Genomic DNA, 22,544 nt, shown 5'->3' with positions numbered 1-22,544 from the left:
GGGGGTAAAAGCTGTTGAGAAGCCTTTTGGTCCTAGACTTGGCGCTCTGGTACCGCTTGCCATGCGGTAGCAGCGAGAACAGTCTATGACTGGGGTAGCTGGAATCTTTGACAATTTTTAGGGCCTTCCTCTGACACGCCTGGTATTGAGGTCCTGGATGGCAGGCAGCTTGGCCCCAGTGATGGGCCGTACGCACTACCCTCTGTAGAACCTTGCGGTCGGAGGCTGAGCAGTTGCCGTACCAGGCAGTGATGCAACCAGTCAGGATGCTCTCGATGTTGCAGCTGTAGAACCTTTTAAGGATCTGGGGACCCATGCTAAATCTTTTCAGTTTCCTGAAGGGGAATAGGCTTTGTCGTGCCCTCTTCACGACTGTCTTGGTGTGTTTGAACTATTCTAGTTTGTTGGTGATGTGGACACCAAGGAACTTGAAGCTCTCAACCTGCTCCACTGCAGCCCCATCGATGAGAATGGGGGCGTGCTCGGTCCTCCTTTTCCTGTAGTCCACAATCCTCTCCTTTGTCTTCATTATGTTGAGGGATAGGTTGTTATTCTGGCACCACCCGGCCAGGTCTCTGACCTCCTCCCTATCCGCTGTCTCATTGTTGTCAGTGATCAGGCGACACTGTTGTGTCGTCTGCAAACTTAATGATAGTGTTGGAGTTGTGCCTGGCCATGCAGTCGTGGGTGAACAGAGAGTACAGGACGGGACTGAGCACGCACCCCTGAGGGGCTCCAGTGTTGAGGATCAGCGTGGCAGATGTGTTGTTACCTACCCTTACCACCTGGGGGCGGCCCGTCAGGAAGTCCAGGATCCAGTTGCAGAGGGAGGTGTGTAGTCCCAGGGTCCTTAGCTTATTGATGAGCTTTGAGGGCACTGTGGTGTTGAACGCTGAGATATAGTCAATGAATAGCATTTTGTCCAGATGGGAAAAGGCAGTGTGGAGTGCAATAGAGATTGCATCATCTGTGGATCTGTTTGAGCGGTATGCAAATTGGAGTGAGTCTAGGGTTTCTGGAATAATGGTGTTAATGTGAACCATGACCAGCCTTTCAAAGCACTTCATGGCTACGGACGTGAGTGCTACGGGTCTGTATTCATTTAGGCAGGTTACCTTAGTATTCTTGGGCACAGGGACTATGGTGGTCTGCTTGAAACATGTTGGTAGTACAGACTCAATCAGAGACATGTTTAAAATGTCAGTGAAGACACCTGCCAGTTGGTCAGCACATGCCCAGAGCACCCGTCCTTGTAATCCGTCTGGCCCAGCGGCCTTGTGAATGTTGACCTGTTTAAAGGTCTTACACACATCGGCTACGGAGAGAGTGATCCCACAGTCGTCCAGAACAGCTGATGCTCTCATGCATGCCTCAGTATTGCTTGCCTCAAAGCGAGCATATAAGTGATTTAGCTCATCTGGTAGGCTCATGTAACTGGGCAGCTCGCGGCTGTTCTTCCCTTTGTAGTCTGTAATTGTTTGCAGGCCCTGCCACATCTGACGAGCGTCGGAGCCGATGTAGTACAATTAAATCTTAGTCCTGTATTGGCGCTTTGCCTGTTTGATGGTTCGTCTGAGGGAGTAGCGGGATTTCTTATAAGCGTCCGGATTAGAGTCCCTCTCCTTGAAAGCGGCAGCTTTACCCTTTAGCTCAGTGCGGATGTTGCCTGTAATCCATGGTTTCTGGTTGGGGTATGTATGTACAGACACTGTGGAGACGACGTCATCGATGCACTTATTGATGAAGCCAGTGACTGATGTGGTGTACTCCTCAATGCCATCGGAGGACTTCCAGAACATATTCCAGTCTGTGCTATCAAAACAGTCCTGTAGCTTAGCATCTGCGTCATCTGACCACTTCTTTATTGACTGAGTCACTGGTGCTTCCTGCTTTAGTTTTTTCTTGTAAGCAGGAATCAGGAAGATGGAATTATGGTCAGATTTGCCAAATGGGCGGTGAGGGAGAGCTTTGTATGCATCTCTGTGTGTGGTGTAAAGGTGGTCTAGAGTTTTTTTCCCCTCTGGTTGCACATTTAACATGCTGATAGAAATTAGGTAAGACTGATTTCAGTTTTCTTGCATTAAAGTCCCCGGCCACTAGGAGAGCCGCCTCTGGGTAGGCGTTTTCCTGTTTGCTTATTTCCTTATACAGCTGACTGAGTGCGGTCTTAGTGCCATCATCCATCTGTGGTGGTAAATAAATAGCTACAAAAAATATAGATGAAAACTCTCTTGGCAAATAGTGTAGTCTACAGCTTATCATGAGATACTCTACTCTATTATTTCTCTACTCTATACTATATTTTGTGCACCAGCTGTTGTTTACATATATACACATGCACCCCCGCCCCCCCCCCCCAGTCTTACTGGAGTGTGCTGCTCTATCTATAAGCAAACAGTGCAGCGTATATCCCGCCAGCTGAATGTTATTCATGACGTCATTCAGCCAAGATTCGGTGAAACATAAGATATTACAGTTTTGATGTCCCGTTGGTAGGATATTCGTGATTGTACCTCGTCTAATTTATTGTCCAATGATTGTACGTTGGCAAGTAATATTGATGGTTTAGGCAGATTTCCCACTCGCCGTCAGCGGAGTGTCCTCTATACCTGCGTCTCTTTCTCCTGCCAATGACGAGGATGTTGGCCTTGTCGTGTATCTGAACTACATCCTGTGCATCCTGATTGTTGAAGAAAAAATCTTAGTCTAATCCAAGGTGAGTGATCGCTGTCCTGATATCCAGAAGCTCTTTTTTTGCCGTAAGCTACGGTGGCAGAAACAATATGTACAAAAACAAACACATAATAGCAGAATTGGTTAGGCGCCTGTAAAACGGCTGCCATTTCTTCCGGCGCCATCTTCCTTTACCTGTGTAAATACACCAGTGATATCCAGGCAGTTCACTTTGGTGATTCTCACAAGCAGGTGACCCTCCACACCGCGGAGTGTGATCAGGACGTTTACCCTGGTATCGTGCAAGACGTTCACGCAGAGAGTGATGCTCTTGTGAACACCAGGAGTCGTGTTGGCTCGAACCGTTTTCTTGGAGCCCCGTCCAGTGACCAAAAGGCACATGGAGCTGAATGCCTTGGTCTGGGAGGAACATAGCTCTCTTTCTAAGCCTTAGATACCATTGGAAACTCATGTTGGTAGTACATACAAAGCAGGACATGAAATTATACATAAAATAAAACATGTGCAGCTCTCAATTAACTCTTCCCTCAATATATAGGTGCTAGAAGTTCTAGTTGTTGCATCTAAGTGTAGTCAAAGACAAAACATTGTTCTCATGTTGAAAAGGTGCTAGGTCCAGGGTTTTGGAAGTAAGTGGTGAACTTGGTAGATGGTATGACAACATTGCCATGACAGTTTATTAAATGCCTTTCCTACTTTTTCAATAATGTCATGATCTCTTTCAGAGCTCTATCTGAATGAATTCTCACTATGCCATAGAAAGCCTTTTTGGTATAGAAACTCAACTGGTCATAATAAATCATTCTGTTCTCATGGTGGGTGCCAGAAAATGACTGTATATATGAAGGTTGCCGGACTAGGAACACAGGGCTGGTTCAGGCTCATTGGCCAACAGGCCTACAGTCAGGCTAATTTGAGCAGTAGCCTACAGATGTTCACGAACTCTCAGCGTAGTCGAACTAAGTGGAATTAGAAGTTGACTATGCCTGCTATGCGGGTCCAGACTTTCAAGTACCTCGGTGTCCGCTTCACTAACGACATACATGTATCATGGTCTAAACACACCAGCTCAGTCGTGAAGAGGGCACGAACAACGCCTCTTCCCCCTCAGGAGGCTGAAAAGATTCGGCATGGGCGCTCAGATCCTCAGAAAGTTATACAGCTGCACCATTGAGAGCATCTTGACTGGCTACATCACCGCTTGGTATGTCAACTGCTCAGCATTCGAACTCAAGGCGCAACAGAGGCTACAGAGGGTAGTGCGTACGACCCAGTACAGGCCCCTTACTTTTTTCAATCTTTACTAATAACTTTACTAATACAGTTTTGTCGCACCTGGACTACTGTTCAGGTGTGACAGGTGTGGCAATTGGCTCAGAACAGGGCAGCACGCCTGGCCCTTAAATGTACACGGTGAGCTAACATTAATAATATGCAGGTAAATCTCGCATTGCTTAAAGTGGAGGAGCGATTGACTTCTGTTTAAACTACTAGCACACCAGCTCAGACACCCATTCATACCCCCACAAGACATGCCACAAGAGGTCTCTTCACAGTCCCCAAGTCCAGAACAGACTATGGGAGGCGTACGGTACTGCATAGAGCCATGACTACATGGAACTCTATTCCACATCAAGTAACTGAAGCAAGGAGTAGAATCAAATTTAAAAAACAGATAAAAATACACCTTATGGAACAGCAAGGACTGTGAGGAGAGACACACACAGGCACACACAGGCACAAACACACATACACATGAAAAGACACGCACTCTACACACACGTGGATGTTTTATTGTAAATATGTGATAGTGCAGTATTGGCCTGAGGGACCACACTAAATGTATTGGGTAAAGGGTTATGAAATGAAATGTCATGTAATATTTTAAATTGTATATAACTGCCTTAATGTTGCAGGACCCCAGGAAGATTAGCTGCTCAGCTAATTGGGATCCTTAATAAATACAAATACAAAATCACCAGGGCCGAACTCCTTGCCATCCAGGACCTCTATAGCATGCAGTGACCGAGGGAGGCCAGAGAAATTGCCAAAGACACCAGCCACCAAAGTCATAGACTGTTCTTTCTGCTACTGCATGGAAAGCGGTACCGGAGCACCAAGTCTAGGTCCAAAAGGCTCCTGAACAGCTTCTGCACCCAAGCCATAAGACTGCTGGACAGTTCATCAAATGCTTACCCGGACAATTTACATTGACACCCTTTATTATTTATATATCTTAATTGTTTGGCACTGACTCCCTTGTACTGGCTCCATGCACACTCACTAGACCCTACCCACACACTCGCATATACTACACTCACACTCCAACACACACACACATGCATATTGACGCAACACATAACACTCACACATAGACACACTTTACATACGCTGTTGCTACTCTGTTTAATATATATCCTGTTTGCCTAGTCACTGTTACCCCTACCTACATGTACATGCTGTATTACCTTAATTACCTTCTACCCCTGCACAATGACTGGGTACTGGTACTCCCTGTATAAAGCCTCGTTATTGTTTTTATTATGTTACTATTTCCTTATTTTGGGAGGGGGGGGGGGGGGGTATTTGTATTACTTTTTAACTCTGCACTGTTTGGGAATGGGCTCGTAATTAAGCATTTCACTGTAAAGTCTACAAATGTTATATTCGGGGCATGTGACCAATAAGATTTGATTCGGTAACTGCAAATGTAAACTAACCGCAATGTAAACGGTCCGTGTAATGTAAACTGACGGTACAAACATATCCATGGACATTTTATTTAGCAGTGTTCCCAGACAATGTAAAAAGTTGATACTGTTAATCAAATCCATTTTGAATTTAGGACACAAGAACAGGGCGACAATGCAGAAACACTCTCTGACGATTAATCAATTTACAAACTACACTGTATATGCAACATTATCAAAAATAAATAGCACCAAGCTGCTCAAGTCCTAGATAGAAGCTGGTGCCATTCTTTGCTGACACGAAATTCCCGGTGCCTTATAGTGTGTTTGGCAATCCGGGAGAAAACGTGTCATTGAAGAACATCACCTGTTAGTTCTTGAAGTGTCAACTTAAGCCACACCACGCTGAAAGACACTCACTGAGTCAAGTACACCATGAAGTATTGTTCTCCCTCTGACAGCACTAGAAACAGTCAGATTGTTGAATATTGCAAAACGGGATGGAGACGGAACCCACATCCAGGTGCTGTTCATAGACACAGCTGCATTATGGGTTCCGTTACCATCCTACCCGCCAACATCACTATTTGAGGATCCCGTTCCCATTTCACAATTTCTTGGGGTAGAGAAAAGAAATTGGTCTATCCTGTTCCATTCACATCTTGAAAAAACTGTCTGGAGAGAGAGAGAGAGAGAGATAAAGAGCCAGAGATAGAGGAAGAGAGAGATAGAGGAAGAGAAAGAGATAGAGGAAGAGAGAGCTATAAATATATATATATAGAGAGAGAGAGACAGACGTCACAGGAGGTCACAGTCCATTGAAGGAGGAGCAGATGAAGAGAGTTATAAAAGCAAAGGTTTGTGGGAGATATAAGGAAAAGATAGGTTGGGTGTGGAACTTTATTTCTTCCGTCATTTTACTTTAAATCTCACATAAGCTCTGCTACAAATTTACTGGAAGACACCCAGAGAATAGTTAAAAGGGACAGACAGAGAGTGAGAGAGAGACAGAGGGAGAGAGAGAGAGTGAAAGAGAGAGAGCGAGAGGGGGAGAGAGAGAGAAGAAAAGAGAGGGCAGAAAGCCTATTAATGAATCATCAGAGGCATACTTTCACTTATTAATTGAAGTCACCTCCTCCTCAGGTTTGAGGGGAAAGCTAGTGTTTATCTGATCATTAGAAGAAGAGAACGCAAACAGAAAGGAACAGAAAAACGGTAACTCAAAACAAGAGAACTCCCGAGAGGGGTATTTTGAAGGTAAGCTACATATATAGTGAGAAAGGGTTGAATGAGGTGAATGAGGACAAAAACAGATGGTTAAATGAATGGAAACAAAGTACAGCCCCCCATAAAATGACATGACGAGTCCCCCTTTTCTGAAAAGAAAGTTACCGTATATGCTTTGCTCAGGTTGCCATCAGCTTGCTCCAACTCGACTGTCACCCTGCTGTCTGCACTCCTCTATTTATGAGTCTTCACTTCCTCCTAAATACACAAAGACTCGATTTCACTTTCACTTCTGCAGAACAACTGACCATAACTCCTCCTTCGCTCCGTCCCTCCCCCTTTTGCTGTCACAACACTTACAATCTCTGATTGCTTTACTACTGTACCACTACCTCCTGCCAACTGATTTTTACATTTTACCAGTCAAAAGTTTGGACACACCTACTCATTCAAGTGTTTTTCTTTATTTTTACTATTTTCTACATTCTATAATAATAGTGAAGACATCAAAACTATGAAATAACACCAGAAATCAAATCGTATTTGTCACATACACATGGTTAGGAGATGTTAATGCGAGTGTAGCGAAATGCTTGTGCTTCTAGTTCCGACAATGCAGTAATATCCAACGAGTAATCTAACCTAACAATTTCACAACAATTACCTTATACACACACAAGTGTAAAGGAATGAATAAGAATATGTACATGAAAAAATATATGAATGAGTGATGGTATAGAACGGCATAGGCAAGATGCAGTGGATGGTATAGAGTACAGTATATACATATGAGATGAGTAATGTAGGGTATGTAAACATTATATAAAGTGGCTAGTGATACATTACATCAAGATGGCAAGATGCAGTAGATGGTATAGAGTACAGTATATACATATGAGATGAGTAATGTAGGGTATGTAAACATTTAAAAGTGGCATTGTTTAAAGTGGCTAGTGATACATTACATCAAGATGGCAAGATGCAGTAGATGGTATAGAGTACAGTAGATACATATGAGATGAGTAATGTAGGGTATGTAAACATTATATGAAGTGGCATTGTTTAAAGTGGCTAGTGATACATTACATCAAGATGGCAAGATGCAGTAGATGGTATAGAGTACAGTATATACATATGAGATGAGAAATGTAGGGTATGTAAACATTATATGAAGTGGCATTGTTTAAAGTGGCTAGTGCTACATTTATTACATACATTTTTCCAGTGGCTGGAGTTGAGTCAGTATGTTGGCAGCAGCCACTCAATGTTAGTGGTGGCTGTTTAACAGTCTGATGGCCTTGAGATAGAAGCTGATTTTCAGTCTCTCGGTCCCTGCTTTGATGCACCTGTACTGACCTTGCCTTCTGGATGATAGCGGGGTGAACAGGCAGTGGCTCGGGTGGTTGTTGTCCTTGATGATCTTTTTGGCCTTCCTGTGACATCGGGTGGTGTATGTGTCCTGGAGGACAGGTAGTTTGCCCCCGGTGATGTGTTGTGCAGACCTCACTACACTCTGGAGAGCCTTACGGTTATGGGGGGAGCAGTTGCCGTACCAGGCAGTGATACAGCCCATATGCCCACATATGGAATCATGTAGTAACCAAAAAAGGGTTAAACTAATCAAAATATATTTTTGATTATTCAAAGTAGCCGCCATTTGCCTTGATGACAGCTTTGCCCACTCTTGGCATCCTCTCAACCAGCTTCTCCTGGAATGCTTTTCCAACAGTCTCGAAGGAGTTCCCACATATGCTGAGCAATTGTTGGCTGCTTTTCCTTCACTCTGCAGGTCCAACTCATCCCAAACCATCTCAATTGGGTTGAGGTCGGGTGATTGTGGAGGCCAGGTCATCTGATGCAGCACTCCATCACTATCCTTCTTGTTCAAATAGCATTTACACAGCCTGGAGGTGTGTTGGGTCAGTGTCCTGTTGAAAAACAAAGTGCAAACCAGATGGGATTGCATATCGCTGCAGAATGCTGTGGTAGCCATACTGGTTAAGTGTGCCTTGAATTCTAAATAAATCACACTGTCACCAGCAAAGCAACCCCACACCATCACACCTCCTCCTCCATGCTTCATGGAGGAGCTTATTCTCTGCAGCAGAGGTAACTCTGGGTCTTTCTTTCCTGTGGCGGTCCTCATGAGAACCATTTTCATCATAGCGCTTGATAGTTTTTGCGACTGCACTTGAAGAAACTTTCAAAGTTCTTGATATGTTCCATATTGACTGACCTTCATGTCTTAAAGTAATGATGGACTGTCATTTCCTTTTGCTTATTTGAGCTGTTCTTGCCATAATATGGACTTGGTCTTTTACCAAATAGGGCTGTCTTCCGTATACGCATTAAGAAGGAAAGAAATTCCACAAATGAACTTTTAACAAGGCCACCTGTTAATTGAAATACATTCCAGATGACTACCTCATGAAGCTGGTTGAGATAATGCCAATAGCGTGCAAAGCTTTCATCAAGGCAAAGGGTGGCTACTTTGAAGAATCTCAAATATAAAATATATTTTGATTTGTTTAACACTTTTTTGATTACTACATGATTCCATGTGTTATTTCATAGTTTTGATGTCTTCACTATTATTCTACAATGTAGAAAATAGTAGTAATAAAGAAAAACCCTGGAATGAGTAGCTGTGTCCAAACTTTTGACTGGTACTGTAAACTATATTACTTTTTCAACCGATACAATACAAATAGCTGTTACAGTAGTCAAGGTTAAAGTAAGTTGGATGAATCCCTGCTTCAGCCTTGTGGAGTTGCTAATTGAAGACATCAGTCTGTCTGATCGGTGGGACAGGTGTGCATGTGTGGGGCAGGTGTGTGTCCACTGGTGCGTGGCCTGGAAAGTCCGGTGGTTTTGGAGGTATCCCTGATCCCCCCCCCCCCCCCCAGAGACCTCATTGCCCTCTCCAAAAGAGGATCATGGTTCTGTGTGTCTATCAGACAGGTAGGTTATAAACTCTAAATCACAGAATGAAATACAACACTATTTATTTACACTACATATCTGTTAAATTAATTGGTTTTCCATCCCCAACTCTCACCTTACTCCATACAACTTAGATGGCATTTCCCATTAGACCCGAGTTCAAAGACATTTCAAAGTAATTATTTGTATGTATTTTGCTTTGAAAATACATGTAGTTGATATTGGAATGTTTAAATACACTTGGAAGGTATTGGCATGGATTCAAATATACACAGAAGTGCATTTATAAATAGAAATACTGAAATAGTCCCATGCATTTGAACCCAGGTCTGTTTGGTTCTACAAGTACTTGAAATAATGTATTTGGAAAATAGTTTCAAATAGTAGGACATTTATAGAACATTATCAAAATTGAAGAATTTCATTTCTGACATATTATTTGAAAATACTATAAGACACAGAATTGTTATTTATTTTTTAAATTACAAATACCCATATATTTCAAACTAGGTCTGTATCTCTACACATGATACATGACCATTCAAATGACCACAATAACAAAAAAAAGTGTGGAAAAAAAACATTTTATTTGACTTATTCACCTTTATTCACGTCAGTAGGACATGGAAGGCATCTGACAACACCAAAACACTCCATCACAATACTGACGGATAGACAAGACAGACATGCTCTGCTCTCCCTCAGCATAGATAGGGAACAACAGATGGGGAAGACTGATGGTTTAGGCATAATTGACATTTGTGTTAGTGTGTGTGTGAGGGGGGTTGTCAAGTAGTTGGGTGTGCTTTCATGTGCGTACGCTTGAGGAACACAAGTCTGCAGCCCACTACTGTTGTTCTCGTCTTTAGAACAGGCACTTCTCATAACTGCAGGGAGAAAAGACAGTCAGGGAGAAAAAGAGCAGGTTTAACAGATTAATGACCTGGTAACGAATTACCAACATGTTGAATCATGCTGAGATCGGAAAGACCTATAAACAGGTTGAAGTGAGATTTGTTTGGAAAGGGGAACCATTTTAAATCTAGGAGCTTGCAGGTGGTATGTGAAACTGAGATGTTAAGAAAATCCCCTCACCAAGCAAAGAATATATTGCAATGTTAGCTTCTCTGACAGCACCGTAGGATCGTCAACACAGCCTAGTTAGATCACATCAGTAAGTACCTGTGCAGGCTGTGGACTCCTCCCTCCATCTGGGCCGATGTCGTCCTCCTCTCAAACTTCAGATCCCCAGAATACATCATGGCTCTGCACGGGGAAGACAAATAGTGTTACACGGAGCCCCCGAGCTCACACACACACACGTGCCGGTATCAAAGTAGGTGCACTTTGACAAACATTCAGACGTGTGTGTGTACGTGTACCTGAGCTGGGTGAGGCTCTTGGATCCGATGTCTTGACAGGAGTGTTGGATCCCAGCCAGCAGGTAGGGAATAAACTTATGGATAGAGCCCTTGTCCTGGACTGCCCCCGACACACCCTGAGCCACCTTGATCTTGTCACACTCACTGCAGAAAGACGGAGGAGGAAACGGGTAGAGAGAGAGAGAGGACGGGCCAGCTATGTGTTATTTGTCTTTTGAGCGACTGCCTGCTGCAGAGCTAGTTGCCCCTGGGTCGTCGCAATTGATTAGTGCACACCGTAGCGAAACATGTTGCAAAGGGACGCAACAAGCGCTTCTTATTGGACAAGTTCAGGTAGTGCCTCCCTGTTTGTCTGTTTTATTTCGTTTGGTGCCTAATGAATACAATCTTAGGGAAAATAAAGATTTGTATTACTTGTGCATTAGTATAACTATGACTCCGTACCTGAAGTATCTGGTCTGGGAGCCCAGGTTCTTGTCCATGGCATCCAATGAGCCCATGCCTCGGTATTTCTTCAGCCTGATGCCGTCAGAGAAGAAGTATTCACCTGGAGCCTCGCTGGTGGCAGCCAGGAGAGAGCCCATCATCACTGGAGAGACAAGGGGAGGAGAGATGAGAGAATGTACCTTTCATGCTTTGAGATGGATTTGTGTGTGTTAGTACATTATTATATCAGTCTCTAAATGTGAGCCTGTAAGTGCTAAAAGTAATGGTTAATGCTATGTGTAACGGCTAATGCTAATTGTGGCTAATGCTATGTGTAAGGGAAAGGGGGATATCTAGTCAGTTGTACAACTGAAAGCATTCAACTGAAATGTGTCTTCTGCATTTAACCCAACCCCTCTGAATCAGAGAGGTGCGGGGGGCTGCCTTAATCGACATCCACGTCTTCAGCGCCCGGGGAACAGTGGGTTAACTGCCTTGCTCAGGGGCAGAACGACAGATTTTTACCTTGTCAGCTCGGGGATTCGATCCAGCAACCCTTCGGTTACTGGCTCAATGCTCTAACCACTTTGCTATCTGCCGTAATGGCTAATGCTATGTGTAATGGCTAATGCTATGTGTACTGGGTAATGCTATATTATTGACTAATGACAGTTGGTGTGTGTATGGGTATTTGAATTGAGCCTGACACACCTGTAGATGCCCCAAGTGCCAGGGCTTTGGCAATGTGCCCCACGGTCTGGATACCCCCATCGGCGATGACTGGCACCCCGAATCGACGGGCGTACTCAGACACCTTGTACACGGCGGTGGCCTGGGGACGCCCACACGCCAACACTGAGACAACAAGGGAAGGAGGACAGGTGTGAACAAAGAACACACACACGTAGTGACAATGCTCATGACTGCTTGAGGCCTACTTTGTGTCACTTGGTTCAATTGAGGCTGACACGTCATGGTGTGGCATATCCAGCCAACCCTTCATATGTAGCCCCCCATCAGAGACAGACTAGACATTAGGCATCCTCACACAGACAGTCTGTCCTCGCCTGCCATTTTAGGTTGTCATTTCCTGGTTTATCAAGTGAATTAATCATATCAGTATTATTTGAATATTAATTCATATTTTCATTGATTTGCTGTGTATTAAACATGGTTTTGGCTTGCTTGAGTGGATAACCTCATAATGATTTGGATTTTATCGTCTGTTTTTCCCTGATAAACGTAATCATTATAAAACTGATTACACAGCAAGCTGACGGGACAGGACCTTTTGGCATTTAGTAAGATAGGATTTCCCATTCACAAAACATGATTCAACAAGTAGTACACCAAACACACACAACATTAGGCTACAATAGAGAAACGTGATGTTTATTTGGGGAAATAACATTCATAAAATGAAAAGAAAAACAACTGAAACCGAGGAAGCCTTAGAAAGGGTTTGAGTTTATATGTTTTGAATTCAGGAAGCACAAGCATCTTTTCAGGAAGCATCTCTTCAGGAAGCATCTCTTCAGGAAGCATCTCTTCAGGAAGCATCTCTTCAGGAAGCATCTCTTCAGGAAGCATCTCTTCAGTAGGTCCTCTGAGTGTAGTCTGGCCCAGGGGTGTGAAAGTGAACGGAAAGGCACCGGAGCGACAAACCGCCCTTGCCGTCTCTGCCTGGCCAGTTCCCCTCCCTCCACTGGCATTCTCTGCCTTTAACCCTATTACAGGGGCTGAGTCACTGGCTTACTGGTGCTCTTTCATGCCGTCCCTAGGAGGGGTTCGTGCCGTGGGGAGAACTTTATGGGCTATACTCGGCCTTGTCTCAAGAAGGTAAGTTGGTGGTTGAATATATCTCTCTAGTGGTGTGGGGGCTGGCTTTGGCAAAGTGGGTGGGGTTATATCCTGCCTGTTTGGCCTTGTCCGGTATCGTCGGACGGGGCCACAGTGTCTCCCGACCCCTCCTGTCTCAGCCTCCAGTATTTATGCTGCAGTAGTTTGTGTCGGGGGGCTAGGGTCAGTCTGTTATATCTGGAGTATTTCTCCTGTCTTATCCAGTGTCCTGTGTGAATTTAAGTATGCTCCCTCTAACTCTCTCTTCTCTCGGTGGACCTGAGCCCTAGGACCATGCCCCAGGACTATCTGGCCTGATGACTCCTTGCTGTCCCCAGTCCACCTGCTGCTGCTCCAGTTTCAACTGTTCTGCCTGCGGCTATGGAACACTGGTCTCTCTGTCTCTAGCTCTCTGTCTCTAGCTCTCTGTCTCTAGCTCTCTGTCTCTAACTCTGAATGATCGGCTATGAAAAGCCAACTGACATTTACTCCTGAGGTGCTGTCCTGTTGCATCCTCTACAACCACTGTGATTATTATCTGACCCTGCTGGTTATCTATGAACGTTTGAACATCTTGGCCATGTTCTCTTATTATCTCCACCCGGCACAGCCAGAAGAGGACTGTCCACCCCTCAGGTTCCTCTAGGTTTTTTCCTAGGTTCCTGCCTTTCTATGGAGTTTTTCCTAGCCACCGTGCTTCTACATCTGCATTGCTTGCTGTTTGGGGTTTTAGGCTAGGTTTCTGTATAGCACTGTGTGACATCGGCTGGTGTAAAAAGGGCTTAATAAATACACTAGATTGATTAATTATTATGCAGGCTTTTTTTCCTCAACACTAAATATGAGAAGTAGCAGATTGGCCTCTTTTCCTCAACGTTTTGTGTGACAGTTAAACATTTTATGTATTTTTTACATTTAACCTTTATTTAACTAGGCAAGTCAGTTAAGAACTAATTCTTATTTACAATGACGGACTACTCCGGCCAAACCCGGACGCCGCTGGGCCAATTATGCGCCGTCCTATGGGACTCCCAATCACGGCCGGATGTGATACATGAGTTAATTACTATATGTCTGAAGCCAACATCAAAAGGAGGAAGTTGAGAAAGTGGAAAACATTATTTTAGCTTCGCGCTCACCTTTTTTTGTGATTGATATGCATATCCATGAGCTAACTGGGACTGGAATGAAATTGAGTAAATAATTACCATAAATACGAAGTGATTAAATTGCAAAGCAGCACTACCAGGAAGCATTTGAAGACGTGCATCTTATACCCCTCTCAAAAGGAACAATACTATTATGAACAAACAGATAGTAAATCCTAAGTACAGTGTTCTTAAGTCAATGACTGTTACATGTGAATGGGGTGTAAGAAGCAATGACATACTGTACGTAGATCCCTTAACGCGTTACAACAGCCAGTCTAATCTGGAGCTAAGGGCTCCCTCCTCACTCCTATATGAAAACATATGTTGATGTCCAGCCGACAGAGAAAATGTGGTTAAATCCAATCCATGGGACACACACACACACACACACACACACACACAGGTTAATGATTCTCAACAGAGAAAGACCTTTAACAGGAAATTGAAAGATGCTGAAAACGTAGTAACAACCTGTAGTAACTGGTATTGCTAAAGACATAGAAATCTGTTCAGGTTCAGCTTGTTTCAGAGGGAAGGTGAACGGCCTAACTGACAGACACCATGTCGTCAAACTGTCAATCGCACTACTAAAATACACTTCCTCATACGCATCCACCTTCTACCCCCAAGCCGTAAGACTACTAAACAGTTAGTTAAATAGTTACCCGGACCATCTACATTGATCCTTTTTGCAGTAACGGTGACTACTCAAATATGCTGCCGCTACTGTTTATTAAAATCGGTCACTTTATTCCTAGTTACACTACTAGTTACACTGCCCATGTGCATATCTACCTCAATTACCTCATACCCGTGCACATTGACTCAGTACTGGTACCCCGTGTATATAGCCAAGTTATTGTTACTCATTGTTTATTTATTATTATTACTAATTAAGTTTAATTAGTGTTAAACTTAAAAATTATTTCTCTATTTTCTTTCTCTGCATTGTTGGGAAGGGCCCGCAAGTAAGCCTTTCACTGTTAGTCTGCACCTGTTGTTTACGAACCATGTGACAAATACAATTATATTTGATTTAAAATGTACTGCAAGTTTTAAAATGACGAGGATGTCGAGACAAGGGGCGGTGATGTCACGCTGACAGATTAGTCAAGGACAAAAGGACAAGCATCCAAAACCCCAAGGCCAGCTTAGCTACTACTTCTACTGATGCAGAGCCGTTAACCAACCAATGCAGACAGGCTGTGACGGGGGGGTAGGCGGGCACAGTGTGGTAGTGGAGCCAATTAGAGAGAAAATGCCCTGCGCAGGGTAGGGGGGCCTGGTGGGAGGGACTTACTGCAGTATCCCGTTACAGTAGTTGGGGTTTTGGGGCTATGGAGATTTATACCAGGAGCAACACTGAGAGGCGCTAGAGAGACAGACATCACAGGCCGTGTGAAACCAATAGAGCAGAGGTCCACACAACGACACATGAAATGGAGGTGGTGGGTAAGAGAGGGGAACAAAAAGAAAACAACAAAACGGATACAGAGACAAGGATAAAGGAAGAGATAGATCGAAAATAAGAAACAAAAAAAACAGATCATGAAAGATAGAGATAGAATAGCATGATTGAGAGAGGGGAGGATGAGGTGAAAGAGAAACAGAAAATAGAGGGTAAGACTGACAATTGATGGGGGAGTTGCGCGTGATTTCTAAAGGACCTGCCCCTGTGAGAAAGTCCATTGTTATTGTATTGTGTTATTGTCAGTTTTCAGAGTTTTGATCTGAAGCGGTTTGGCTGAAGTTTGAGGATGATCCACACTCTAGTCCTTCGGCAGGTGGTCTTATTCAGTTAAATTGCCTGTATTAGAATGTAATATGGCAGCACAAATTGATTCTGCAAAACCCTTCAGCATTCTCTACAGCCGGTGAGGGAGAAGGAAAGAACCTAGAATGAACCCTGTTATGGATGGGACCCTTTGTACACAATTCTACAGTTGGCGGAAGGGCGATTTCAGTCGTTAGCGGAAAGGTGGCCAGATTGGAGGCTCCTGATTGGGTTACAGCTGCTGCGGGTGAGCGGGAGCTAGGCAGTCTGCCATTGGTCGGACTCACCTTCCTGTGTGATGCAGATGGAGCCACTGCCCATGCCTACTCGCAGGCCGTCCACCCCGGCGTCGATCAGGTTCTTGGCCTGGGCTGCAGTTACCACTGAGACAGACAGAGGGAGACAGAGAGCAACAATGTCACAGGCAGGTGCAGTGCAATCATGAAATGAGGGCAGTTCTGAGAACGCAGCATTTCTTGCTCGCTCTTTCTGTGTGTGTGTGTGTGTGTGTGTGTGTGTGTGTGTGTGTGTGTGTGTGTGTGTGTGTGTGTGTGTGTGTGTGTGTGTGTGTGTGTGTGTGTGTGTGTGTGTGTGTGTGTGTGTGTGTGTGTGTGTGTGTGTGTGTGTGTGTATATATATATATATTTGTGTGTAACACTCACCATTGCCTCCAATGACCTGAAGCTGTGGGTATTTCTCTTTGATGTACTTAATCATGTTGATTTGGAAGATCGAGTTCCCTTGAGAGGAGTCCTGAATGAACGAGAGCAACATTAAAGGGGCAATCTGTGATTGCTACAGCGATCTTTAGACTTAATTAATTATATATACACACACACATATTGATTCTTGAATAATATAACTTATTCAACTATCGTAACCCATACACATCATTGGTCGTACTTAATGATCGTAGTCCTTTGTTTGTAAACATTGCAATTGTAAACAAACACTGTCTAGCCACAAAACATGGTTAAAACTATAATTTGGATATCATGTATGGTCAGTCCTTGTATCCATAGCTCCGTCTTGAGAAAGGTTACATTTCTCCAACGCCATCCCTCCGCTTTTTACCAAAATAGTGGCAGGGTTGTCCGCTTTGTTATTGTTTGAACCGCAGACTGCCCCTTTTAAGAACAGACTTAAGAAAAAGATGGAGAAAGTATCCATGAAGAGAATAACAAGTAGACGGGGTAGAAGAACCAGGAACCCACTAGTACGACCACATCTACGCCGCTCTGCACCAGCAGGTCCAGTCTGTACTTGTCGTCGTTGTGCGTCCCGATGGCTGCCCCACACAGCAGCTGTTTGCGTGAGTCTTTAGAGGCCAGGGGGAAGTCCCTGTTCTTCTTCAGGTCTGTCCTGGCGATGATGGACACCAGGCAGCCCTCCTTGTTCACTATGGGCAGCTTACCTACACAGAGACATGGCATTTAGAACGGGGCCTCTCGGACACACGGGGCATGTTGACGTAGGCTATATGACAGTCTCGTTCATTTTAACGGTGAACCTTCTCCCCAGGTCCCGCCTCCTCACCTTTCTTACTCCTCTGCAGGATCTCATTGGCCTCTTTCAGTGTCACTCCAGCTGGAGCTACGACAAGGTCTTCAAGCTTTGTCATCACCTGTAGTGGTGAAGGAAGGAGAAAACAAAAGAAGATTAGCATGTACCTTCGGACGCGAGTTAGAGAGTGGCAGTGAAGTCAACTAAACACAATTATACAGGATGTACAAATAGCAACTGGGTAAACACCGTGATACGAGTTGAGCCACACCTACCTCGTTGAGTGGCAGGATGTGCTCCTCCTCCTTCAGGAAGTCAATGTCCCGCGAGGAGATGATGCCAACGAGGTGCCCGCCCATGTGGCCGCTGTCTGTGATGGGGATGCCGCAGAAGCCGTGGCGTGCCTTGGCCTGGAACACGTCTGCCACGCGGTCTGTAGGACTCATCACCACCGGGTCTGTGATAAAACCCTGCTCGTACCGCTGGGAGAGAGAGAGGGCAGGAGAGGAAGGAGGCGGGAGAAGAGGGGGAAAAGAGGGAGCAGGGATTGAGGGATGGGGGGGGGGAGTGGAAGGCAGAGAGTGGAGGGAGTCGAGAGAAAGGAATTGGGTAGCAGGCGGAAGAATAAGTGGGGGAGGGGAAAGAGGGACATGGGGAGAGAGGAGAGTGGGTAAGGGTATCTATTAGGCTCAGCAAATCTACAGGGTATTTAAAAAGCACACCAGAGCACATGAGCGATAGATGAAAAATGAAATAGGAGAAGAGAGAGAAAATGATTGCTTCCTGTTCTAGCGGGAACACTACAGTGAAACAGTTCCAACTAGGTTGGCAGGACGACCAAACCAAAAGACAGCAGACAATAACATGAGTAGCAGAGACACGCACACACAAAAATACACATGTAACGAAACAAAAGAAGAGAAATATGAAGGGAGACGAAGAGTGAAAGAGAGAGAACGTGTAGTAGGGGTCATCACCTTGACCTTGCGGACCTCATTGGCCTGGAACTCTGGAGTGCAGTTGTGATGGATGAAGCCTATTCCCCCCGTGAGCTGAAAGACGATTAGAAGAACATGTTTACTTGCCAGTTTGTGTGTGTGTGTGTTTGTGAGAGATAGAATGTAAGGATTTATGCAGAACAACTAGTTTCAAGTGAATTCTTGGCATTTGTTTTGCAGTGAGGACTATGTGATGTTTCCACTGCAATGTTTGCCTCCGGGGGGAGGGGGGGGGAGGCTTTACAAAACAACCATCTTAGGTTACTATTTTAAGTGACACATAATTGCAGCTGTTGTAGTCACTTCAACATACCCTGGGAGAAGGTACTGGTTGTTTTCCAATAGCTGTTGATGTTTCTGCTATCAGCTGTTTTATAGGGTGGTGGTGGTGGGTGGGTGGGTGGGGGGGGTGGGGGGTTGTTGCTTTGTGATCTCATGTCATCGTGTGATCGGTCTGAGACAGCAATTACGTTTTTTTGTAGTCCTTGTTGCTTCCTTGGTAACTGTGCCAACAACTGCGAAGAAGATTGTCGTCGCGATTATCGATCATCGTTTTTTTAAACGACAGTTAGCCTAACACTGCTGTTCACTTCGTGTTTTGCAGAGTCGACTTTGAACTAAAACCTTCCATTATGTCACCATGCTAAAGTGTGTATGTTTACAGCAGACTTACTGCCATGGCAATGGCCAGCGCTGACTCTGTGACGGTGTCCATGGGGGAGGATACAAAAGGCGTTTTCATGGTGATCTGCTTCGTCAGGGCTGAAGTCAAATCCTGCAGAGGACACAAACCAGTTACTACAAGTTACTACTTGTAACGAACACCTGTGGTAGAAACAAACACACCTTTCACGGCGCTCGGTTGCCAATCAAGATTACAATGGGAAGGTCTTCCTTGTAATCTTAAATGGAATCTTCGATCGTATTCACTAGGCAACAAACGGAAGAAAACGGACTGAAAAGGGACGACCTGAACTTATCCAATAAGAAACATTGCAAAATGTTTTGCTATGGCGTGCACTAATGAATATGACACCAGGTCATGGAGGGTCAGAAGCCCTAATGGTTCCACTCACCACCTGTTCCGATGTGAAGTCAATGTACCCTGGGAGAATCAGGAAGTCACTGAGAGAGAGAGAGAAGGGACAGGCTTCACATGCTGCATACAATCTAACAATGATTCTCACACACATATGCAATTTCACACATTTGTGTCTCAGAATGTACAGTAAGGTGTTACAATATCACACGTGGGGCGGCCAAATGTGAATTTCCTTCTTCAGCTGGTTAATACAGTAATTTTCTTTACAATTGTTATTATTTTATTATTATTATTATTTTTTTAAATCACTGACAGTGGGCATATCAAATTCTACGATATCTTTCGACAGCACTTGAGTGGGAATGCAAAAGTTCAGCGTTTGATCATCTGAGCAAATTGAGCTATCCGGAACTTGATGTGGGACTAACTGATATTTGATGCATGTGACGAGCAGGCAAACCGTGTCCTGTGTTGTTACACGTTAGCGCTGACTGTCAACACGTTCCTGAAGGTCCCGAGAAGTGATGCAAGTATGACTAAGTCACTATGGATAAAAGAATCTGCTAAATGGCATATATTATTACAATCATATGTTTCCAAGCACACCGTCTGTCTGGTACTAACGGTTTGAGATTTTGAAACAGCCGGTTGCACAAGCGCCTTCACTTTGAAGTATACCAGTACTAAGTAGGCCCATGTTTCTAGGAGGAGACTACTTGGCCTATATTAAGCATGGAATGCGCAGAATGAGATGTGATGGTAACTTCACTGAAGAGTAGACAAGAGATAAGGCCAAAGACGTGTATAAACTCTCCTTGGATGAGGTACTGTGGCAAATAGACTATACTTCTGCCTAACAACTACTTATTGGTCATGCCAATACAGTCATATTCTATAATATCTTGACATGGAGGTGCCTTCGGGTTGTCATAATTAGCTACATCGTCACAAGGAATGTCATGCCTGGTATTCCTAATTCAACTGCTGGAAAACTAGTCTACCGACTGCAAACACGAGTTATTGTCGTGTGTGTATGTTTCATAACAGACACTGAAAGTAGGCTTATTATTCATTAATACACCCTCTGGGTGATAGAGGAACGTTCAAATCACAGGCTTGCATAGCTGAACATAGCCAGGCCTATCCAGAACCTCATATTCATATACTTCTTTCAGATATTATTTTTGGTCGATTTGAGTCAATCCCCAAAATAAAATTGTTACTTAACTCGCTGTCATTTGAAAGCCTGAGTTGAGCCGGGAAACCTGAGTCGGTAGAAATAATTGCATTTAATGCAATGACACAAAGCACCCAAAGCCCCTGCTTGCACAAATATTAGTGTAGTTAATGTGTCAACGACGAAATATACGGCTCTGGTTACTAGCTAGCTACAAAGGTTATCCAAGTTAACTCAAGCGAATTGCGATGGATTTCAACAAGCAGCCATGTGACTGCCAAACGTCAATAATTACTTGTAGGTAAGGCCGTCCCCGCAGTTGAAGAGTTGCTGCCCGCTGAGTCCATCATCGGGCACGTAACCAGTCTGTCCACTGATCAGGTAGTCCGCCATTATACAATTTATGTATCTACGTTAGTGTTTTATTAGTCACGTTGGTGCTAAACAGACAACGGCCCAAGAGACCGATAACTTTCTTCGTTTCTTCGCTCCACTCCGAACGCCAGTTACGATCGGCGATCTGTCAGTCAGCTGTGGCGTGGTGCGACCGTGCGCTCTGTCTCTTGTCAAGAAGACCCTTTCCTGGTTATAAAAATTACATGTAATGCATTCACGACTGTAGAACATTTACCGAACTGCCCTCTAATCTTCGGCCTTCAACGTTATCAAGCTCCTGTCCTGTCTGGAGATACCTCTGGTCCCACACGTTTTCGTCTGACAACCTTTTTCTTCTTCGGGGTTTTATGGCGGTGTGAAACCAATATTAGGTGCATTACCGCCATCTACCGCGCTGGAGTGGGATGGATACTATGGAGATGTTCTAGATTCTGCGCTCTGGTTCAAGGGTTTTCAAACTTTTTAATGTCAGGGACCCCAAAATATTATGAGCCCCCGGGTTAGGACCCCCTATAATGTGTATTTATTTTCGTGAGCCAATCAAGTTCCTGAGAGCTGCATGCTGCTTGCAGTTTATCAGCACAATTCCTGCTATTCTACACATTTTGCCATGGCTCATTCCATGTTCTTATTTGAGGAAGGTCAGCTCTACCATTTTGGGCCCGTAAGTTGGTCAGGTCCGACCAGTTTTGATGTTTGTAGGTTTTACAGTGAAGAATGTGATCTGAGGTTTATGCTGCTGGCCAGTTATAAGATAGGATAACACAACACAGGTTCGTCTGAGAGTGGTTGAGGCTGTTGTGGCCTATTCGTTTCTGATCGTCTTGAAAGTCCTTTGTGGCTATTGCTGATTCAAACCAGCAGGTGGGCGGAGTGACACACTTTATTTTAACAGGTAAGTTGACTGAGAACACTCATTTTCAGCAATGACCGGGAGAAAAATGACAGGGGAGATTAATGACCCAGTTGGAAGATTGAGGCCATGACGGTTTGAAGGCCAGAATGGGAATTTAGCCAGGACACCAGAGTTTACACCCATACTCTTAGGATAAGTGGCATGGGATCTTTAGTGACCAGTCAGGACACCCATTAAAACATTCCATCAGAAAGACAACACCCAACACAGGGCAATGTCCCCAATCACTGCCTTGGGATTTTTTACTTAACCAGAGGAGAGTGCCTCCTACTGGATCTCCAACACCACTTCCAGCAGCTTCTGGTCTCCCATCCAGGGACCAACTCTGCTTCCAAGGTAAACCAGCAGTGGGATGCAAGGTGATATGCTGCCGCCATAAAGTCACG

At 44.4% G+C, this 22,544-nt stretch overlaps 1 protein-coding gene across 2 annotated transcripts; it reads right to left on the bottom strand.

Annotated features, from left to right (window-relative positions):
- Positions 1-10,122: 10,122 nt before the first annotated feature.
- On the bottom strand, positions 10,123-21,599 carry LOC129830307 (inosine-5'-monophosphate dehydrogenase 2-like). Of its 2 annotated transcripts, none has more exons than XM_055892787.1 (14): positions 21,142-21,599; positions 19,704-19,752; positions 19,301-19,402; positions 18,607-18,681; positions 17,905-18,111; positions 17,663-17,750; positions 17,341-17,540; positions 16,789-16,879; positions 16,414-16,509; positions 12,074-12,217; positions 11,381-11,525; positions 10,937-11,080; positions 10,737-10,820; positions 10,123-10,441 (listed from the first exon to the last, which is right to left on the bottom strand). In XM_055892787.1, exons 1-14 carry the CDS (start codon positions 21,237-21,239, stop codon positions 10,420-10,422), a joined length of 1,545 nt encoding a protein of 514 aa, XP_055748762.1. In that variant the 5' UTR covers positions 21,240-21,599; the 3' UTR covers positions 10,123-10,419. The 2 variants fall into 2 exon arrangements, with proteins under 2 accessions (XP_055748762.1, XP_055748763.1); XM_055892788.1 differs by lacking the exon at positions 21,142-21,599 and adding an exon at positions 19,474-19,556 and having other exon boundaries at positions 19,704-19,744.
- Between the last annotated feature and the right edge of the window lie 945 nt (positions 21,600-22,544).

This window comes from Salvelinus fontinalis, chromosome 31 (assembly GCF_029448725.1).
Source record: "Salvelinus fontinalis isolate EN_2023a chromosome 31, ASM2944872v1, whole genome shotgun sequence".
NCBI classification, from domain to species: domain Eukaryota; kingdom Metazoa; phylum Chordata; class Actinopteri; order Salmoniformes; family Salmonidae; genus Salvelinus; species Salvelinus fontinalis.
This window is presented reverse-complemented; position numbering and strand designations above follow the sequence as displayed.

What these genes read in the sequence shown, in the direction of transcription:
- LOC129830307 (XM_055892787.1), bottom strand. Translation starts at nt 21,239, where the DNA reads ATGGCGGACTACCTGATCAGTGGACAGACTGGTTACGTGCCCGATGAT. An exon ending in GCGTAGATGTGGTCGTACTA is followed by an intron (nt 16,880 to 17,340) that starts GTGGGTTCCTGG and finishes TCGTTCATTCAG; the next exon opens with GACTCCTCTCAAGGGAACTC. An exon ending in GGAGTCCACAGCCTGCACAG is followed by an intron (nt 10,442 to 10,736) that starts GTACTTACTGAT and finishes TTCTCCCTGCAG; the next exon opens with TTATGAGAAGTGCCTGTTCT.